This window comes from Cebus imitator, unplaced genomic scaffold, assembly GCF_001604975.1.
Source record: "Cebus imitator isolate Cc_AM_T3 unplaced genomic scaffold, Cebus_imitator-1.0 Scaffold469, whole genome shotgun sequence".
NCBI classification, from domain to species: Eukaryota; Metazoa; Chordata; class Mammalia; order Primates; family Cebidae; genus Cebus; species Cebus imitator.
In genome coordinates, this window is record NW_016107784.1 from 1,130,429 (window position 1) to 1,137,732 (window position 7,304).

At 46.0% G+C, this 7,304-nt stretch overlaps 1 protein-coding gene across 1 annotated transcript; it reads right to left on the reverse strand.

The window, feature by feature from the left end:
* Positions 1–4,698: 4,698 nt before the first annotated feature.
* Positions 4,699–5,128, reverse strand: LOC108291862 (interferon-induced transmembrane protein 3-like). Its single transcript, XM_037732737.1, has one exon. It carries the CDS (start codon positions 5,089–5,091, stop codon positions 4,699–4,701), a length of 393 nt encoding a protein of 130 aa, XP_037588665.1. The 5' UTR covers positions 5,092–5,128.
* Positions 5,129–7,304: the final 2,176 nt, after the last annotated feature.

The window sequence follows — 7,304 nt, forward strand, 5'->3', positions numbered from 1 at the left end:
GCTCTTGTTGCCCAGGCTGGAGTGCAATGGCATAATCTTGGCTCACTGCAACATCTGCCTCCCAGGTTCAAGCGATTCTCCTGCCTCAGCCTCCTGAGTAGCTGGGATTACAGACACTTGCCACCATATGCAGCTAAGTTTTGTATTTTTTGTAGAGACAGGGGTTTACCATGTTGGCCAGGCTGGTCTCAAACTCCTGACTTCGGGTGATCTGCCTGCATTGGCCTCCCAAAGTGCTGGGATTACTGGCATGAGTCATCGCACCTCGCTCCTCAATCTGTCTTTATTAGCCCATTGGGTTATGGAGAGAAGGAAAAAATACTTATGAACAATTTAAAAAGAAATTTGCAAGATAGTGTAAAATTAGGTGTCAACCTGAGCGGTAATGAAAGTATCACAGAAATTCAGGGGCTGGCTGAGCGCGGTGGCTCACACCTTTAATCCCAGCAGTTCTGGAGTCTGAGGCAGGAGGATCAATGAGGTCAGGAGTTCAAGACCACCTGGCCAACATGGTGAAACCCTGTCTCTACTAAAAATACAAAAAAATTAGCCAGAGGTTGTGGCACATGCCTGTAGTCCCAGCTACATGGGAGGGCGAGACAGGAGAATCCTTGAACCCAGGAGGCAGAGGAAGCAGTGAGCCGAGATTGTGTCACTGCACTCCAGCCTGGGCCACAGATCATCTTGGGTGGTGGAGTGGGAATAAATTCAGGAACTTTGCAGATGCTGCCACCGCCAGGAGCCCCATGCTATCAGCCATGGTCAACCCCACTGTGTTCTTGGACATCACCGTTGACGGCGAGCCCTTGGGCCACACCTCCTTTGAGCTGTTTGCAGACAACTTTCCAAAGACAGCAGAAAACGTTCGTGCTCTGAGCACTGGAGAGAAAGAATTTGGTTGTAAGGATTCTTGCTTTCACAGAGTTATTCCAGGGTTTATATGTCAGGGTAGTGATTTCACATGCCATAATGGCACTGGTGGCAAGTCCATCTACGGGGAGAAATTTGATGACAAGAACTTCATCCTGAAGCGTACAGGTCCTGGCATCTTGTCCATGGCAAATGTTGGACCTCACACAAACAGTTCCCAGTTTTTCATCTGCACTGCCAAGACGCAGTGGTTGGGTAGCAAGCATGTGGTCTTTGGCAAGGTGAAAGAAGGCATGAATATTGTGGAGGCCATGGAGCGCTTTGGGTCCCGGAATGCCAAGGTCAGCAAGAAGATCACCGCTGACTATGGACAACTCTAATTAAAGTTTGACTTGTTTTATCTTTTTTTTTTTTTTTTTTTTTTTTTTTTTTTTTTTTTTTTTTTTTTTTTTTTTTTTTTTTTTTTTTTTTTTTTTTTTTTTTTTTTTTTTTTTTTTTTTTTTTTTTTTTTTGAGACGGAGTTTCACTCATGTTACCCAGGCTGGAGTGCAATGGCGCGATCTCGGCTCACCGCAATCTCCGCCTCCTGGGTTCAGGCAATTCCCCTGCCCCAGCCTCCTGAGTTGCTGGGATTACAGGCACACACCACCATGACCAGCTGATTTTTTGTACTTTTAGTAGAGACGGGGTTTCGCCACGTTGACCAGGATGGTCTCGAACTCTTGACCTCGTGATCCACCCGCCTCGGCCTCCCACAGTGCTGGGATTACAGGCTTGAGGCACTGCGCCCGGCAGACTTATTTTATCTTAACCACGAGATCATTCCTTCTGTAGCTCAGGAGAGCGCCCCTCTACCCCGTCTGCTCGCAGTATCCTAGAATCTTTGTGCTCTCGCTGCAGTTCCCCTTGAGTTCCATGTGCTCCTTATTCCCCTCCCTGCCTAGCTGGAGCAGAGGTAAGTATATGACTATGAAATAAAAACTAAATAATAAAACAAAAAAAAATCAGGGGAGAAGATTGGTATATCTTTAGAAGAATATAGCAAAACCTAAAAAGGAGCGCAGGACTTGGATCAGACCTACAACAATAATATATTATCGTGTCAGTATCAAGTGATGCTGTTTCCTATGCTTTCACATACATTTTCAAGTAGCCTTCAAAAGAACCCTGCATTATATGAAATTGGTGTTTTTGGTATTTTCGGAAGAACACAGGTTATTTGTCTTGCTAAAAAAGTACAGTGCTGCAAAGCAGAACATGTGCCTGTGTATCCTGATTTCTAGAGAAGAAAAAGAATATTTTGCCGAAAAAGCCACTATGATCAAAGAAGTGTATGTGTTTAGGAAAATCATAAGGGTTTCCATTTATCTAGAACAGAAAATCAGGTTGAATGGGCCTCCTCTGTGTCAGGAACTACATTCTCCTGGCATAATAGACAATTTGCAGAGTGAGTAATTCCCCACCCTTTTCTTAGCCTGAAGAGAGTTTTGTTCTTTATAACTAAATGAACTGGTAAGAAAAGGAAAGAGGAATGACATTTTGCAGGAAGGATTATAAAGGATGAGAACTAAGCTCTGATTTTTTTTTTTTTTTTTTTTTTTTGAGATGGAGTCTCGCTCTGTCACCAGGCTGGAGGGCAGTGACGCGATCTTGGCTCACTGCAAACTTTGCCTCCCAGGCTCAAGCAATTCTCCTGCCTGAGCCTCCTGAGTAGCTGGGACTACAAGCATGCACCACCATGCCTAGCTAATTTTTGTATTTTTAGTAGAGACAGCATTTCACCATGTTGGCCAGGCTGGTCTTGAACTCCTGACCTCAAGTGATCCACCTGCCCCCAAGTGATCCACCTGCCCCGGCCTCCCAAAGTGCTGGTGTTATAGGTGTGAGCCACCACACCAGGGCCACAATGAGTATTTCTTAACTGTATTTGATTGATATCTCCTGCCTCCCTAAAATATATAAAACCAAGCTGTACCCCAGCCACCTTGGGCGCATGTTCTCAGGACCTCCTGAGGGCTGTATTATAGGCCATGGCCACTCATGTTTGTCTCAGAATAAATCTCCTCAAATGTTTTACAGAGTTTGACTCTTTTCATCAACGACGGTAAAAAAAAAGAACTTTTTTCAGATTTCTAACTAGGGAAACTATTGAATATGGTGTTCCCTAGGGCTAGCCCAACACACTATCACAAACTGGGTAGCTTAAAAGAACGGAAATTCATTCTCTCAAAGTTCTAGAGGCCAGAAATCCACAATCAAGATGTTGGCAGGTCGTGCTCCCTCCGAAGCCTCCGGGGAAGAACCTTCCTTGCCCCACCTCCTCTCCCTCCCCAGCCCCTGCCAGTCTCTAGCTGCATCACTTCAATTTCTGCCTCTGTCATGACTTGGTCTTCCCTGTGTGCCTGTGTCTTCACATGGCCTTTTTAGAAGCACCCCAGTCATTGGATTTAGGGCCCGCCCTGATCCAGTATGACATCATTTTAACAAATTACACCTGCGATAAGCCACCATTCTACAGCTGCGCCCCACGACCTCAACCCCCCCAGCTGGTTCCCTTCCTGCTCCTCCCGCTCACTCAAGCCAAGTCCCAGAGCGGCACGATTTCCAGCCTATGACAGCACCATGCAGCGGGCACCCTACACCAGGAGGTACCAGGATCATCTACCACCGAAAGTTCCTGCTGCAGTGCAAGAACTCGCTCACTGCCCATGTAGCAGGAAGAACCGTGAACAAAGCCACTCAGACGCCGGAGTGAGCAAGGAGGAGACCTTGGATCGGCCGTGGAGTCTGGGTAGACTGACGTCCCAAGTACCGAGCTCCCCGAGGAACAGTTCCTTTCCCTTTTTGTAGGCTTACAACTCTAAAGGAGAAACTGAGGCAGAACTGTGTCACTGCCCATAGGCTAGGCATAGGACCTCACGGTCTTTGGCTTCATTGATTTGCCGGTTCATATTTGACACACGTGGGAAGGGCAAGGGGTAGGCTTCCAGGAGCTGGATAAAGGCAGTACATTGCCAGTGGACAGAGGTATTTCCAGGAAGGGGTCTGGGTTGTGTAAGCGTGGAGGACGTGACTGGGTGTCGGGCTCTGGCCGGCAGGGATAACATTCTTTGCAACATTGTCAAGGTTTATAGATAACATATGTAGTAGCTATCAAGAGTGGAGTTACTTTCCCAGCCTCTGGGCCTCATTGTGGCCTGGCCAGTGGTGTCAGCAAGTCACCTGACCACTGGTCTCAGTTCCTTGGTATTTTATCTCTTTTACACTCCCTTCCATCCGGAGGGTGCAAGGCTGAGGAATGGGGGGCCTCCTCTTCTCTCTCACCCGGACACCCGCTGCTGACTTGCTCAGATTCCTGGGGTCACAAATCCTTCAGCAGCCCCACCAACTCTCCAAGCTGGAGGAGTTAAAGGAGCAAGAGACAGGAAAATATACCCGATGATGCACCGTTTGAAACAGACATGGAACCCAGTTCATATTACCCCAGTGTGGAGTTATTGAGGGACCTCTCATGCCACTGCTGCCCTACCTCTTCCTGGGGGATCCAAAGGCCAGCTAGCCTTATCTAACCTGGAAGGGAGTGACTCCTTGATTCTGGGCTTCCTCTAGCTGAGGCAGGGATAGGAGTGGGCAACCTGCCAAACCCTTAGTGCTACTTTCTTTTTTTTTTTTACAGGAGCACGTGCACTTTATTGAACTGGACTAGAAAAGTGTGTGAGGGTAAAGGGCTGACACAGGATGGGCTGGGGGCAGGGCGAGGAATGGAAGCTGGGGTACATGGGAGGCAGGTGAGGGGCGGAGCCCCTGGCCCGGGTGATTCCTCTGGATCTAGTGATAGACTTGCAGAATCAGTATTGGGATGATGATCAGCAGAATGGTCATGATGATGCCCAAAATCAGGGCCCAGATGTTCCGGCACTTGGCGGTGGAGGCGTAGGCCTGGGCCCCGGTCAGGTCGCCAACCATCTTCCTGTCCCTAGACTTCACGGAGTAGGCGAACGCTATGAAACCCAGGCAGCAGGAGTTCATGAAGAGGGTGTTGAAGACGACGTGGTCCGGCACCGAGGTCTCGCTTCGGATGTGGATCACGGTGGATGTCGGGGGTGCAGGGGTGTGGGGCGCCCCCAGCGCAGCCACCTCATGTTCCTCCTTCAGTATCTCATAGTTCGGGGGATGGTGGGTGCTGGCGGGAGTGAAGAAGGTTTGGACAGTGTGGTTCATGGTGTCCAGGGAAGACCGGCCGTGGTGGGGCTGCTGGGATGCTTCTCTAGTGCTACTTTCTTCTTGGTCTATAGATGCTTCCCTTAACCCCCAACCCCCTGTGGTCTCAGGGGCTGGGACTGGGGGATGGAGGATGTCACCTCCTGGCTGCATAGTAAACATTCAAAGAAAAAAAACGAAGGCCACATTCTGAGGTTCTGGGTGTACATGAATTTTTGGCGAACACAGTTCAACCCAGATGGCAGGTAAAGTTCATTAATAACAATTTTAGTATAAAATCATGGGAAAGATAAGGTATAGAGATTTTAAAGGTTTGTTTTTTCCTTATCACAAAAAGCAATGCAGATTAATTATGGAAAACAAATAAAAGCACGGTTAAGCAAAATGAAGGTGGAAAAATTGAGATTTAGATTTGCCTGTTAACTTTTGAAGTAATTTTTACCCATACGTACTTCCTGTTCACAGAAGAAAAAAAACAGAGTGAAGAACTTCATGTATTTTAGTTAAGGGAATGTGGAGCTGAAGAAAGAAAACAAGAGTGCAATTTTGCAGATGCAACGGCAGGAAAATCGGATTGCCGTTTACATTCGGGTCATGGTATTAACAGTAGTTAATTGCCAAGATGCAAGATGTCCTTCCATGTTTCAAACAAAATGTACGTTATTTATTTTATTTTACTTTTGAGACAGGGTCTTACTGTGTTGCCCAGGCTGGAGTGCAGTGGTGCTGTCATGGCCTCAAGTGATCCTCTCTCCTTGGCCTCCCAAAGTGCTCGGATTGCAGGCGTGAGCCCCCGCGCATTCTTGACTGCATCCCCTGGGCTTTTCCATTCCTCCCAAGATTGAAGTATATTTTCCATAATTAGTTTCATACTGAAGACCTACCTGAGGTTATATTTTGCATCTCGTAAACAATTTTTTTTGGCAACAGAAACGGGAACCTTGATCAGAAATTTGCAGTTACGTGGATTGTGTTAATCAGGACTCTTAGCTGCAAGTGACAAACTCAATTCAAACTAATTTAAGAAAGGGGTGGTGGCGGGAGGAAAGGAACATTTACTTCCTGGTTCATACGACCTAGCTTCTCACGATTGCAATGGCTACAGGCATACTAGATCCAGAGACTCAGTTAATGTTCCTAGGAATCCATTTCTTTCCATGTCTTGGATCTGTATTAGATCTGTGTTTACTGGACTTCATTTCTGGCTAGGATTCAGGGCTTTTATATCTCTTTCCATTTCTTAGCTCTGCTTGTTACTGTTTGGCTTCATTCTTCAGATAGGCCTTCCCCCACTACCCCCTCCGCCACCCCCCGTAGAGCAAGCAAAATAATCACTGACCTCTCCTGACCTCTGTCATTTCATTTCAGTAGCTTTAGCCATCTTCCTCGAATTGCTCTGGCAGAAAAATTAGGAGTAAGCCAGGAAGGAGCCTCTGGTTGTCATGGGTAGGATCTCATACCCATCCCTGAACTCACCCTCCTGTGGCCAGGAAGGTGAAGTCTGCTGATTGGCTAGGCTTACATCAGCCCCTCCTGGTACGCCTAGAATGAGTTTCCCACAAGTGTAAAGGGGAGAGGGCACAGGGTTTTGTTCTCCCCCCAAAAGGAGCACAAGAGGTAATAAACGGAGTAAAAATGGTTGGGGAATATTAATATAGAACCCTAATACTCTCTGGTTTTACTTGAGACAACATTTGAAAGATTAAGACTCACATTTACAGAAATTAAATGATCTTCCAATAGTCACATAGTAACAAAGACAAAATTTTAAAAATAATAAAATAAATATGTCTTTTGTTAGTTTTTAGTCGCTGTTCTAAAAGTGGGAATTTCAAGCATTTTAGTTTGCTTTATGATAATCTGGTCAAGGAAAATCAATCGGAATAGCTCTGCATACTCAGGAATTGAGATGAATAAAATATCGCTCATTAAATATTGTAGTAGGCAGAATTCTAAAAAAGCTCACACCCCCTGGTATGGGATACAAGACACACAAAGTCCCCTCTCCTTGGATGGGACTTTGGATATGACGGAATATCATTCCATGACTAGATTATAGTATACATGAAGGTGGAGGGATTTTTTCAGATATAAATAAGATGTCTAATCATTTGACTTTAAGCTAATTAAAAGGGATATCATCGTAGGTGAGCCCTTTAAAAGAATATTTAGGAGAAATCAGATTTATTTTTTTTTTTTTTTTTTTTTTTTTT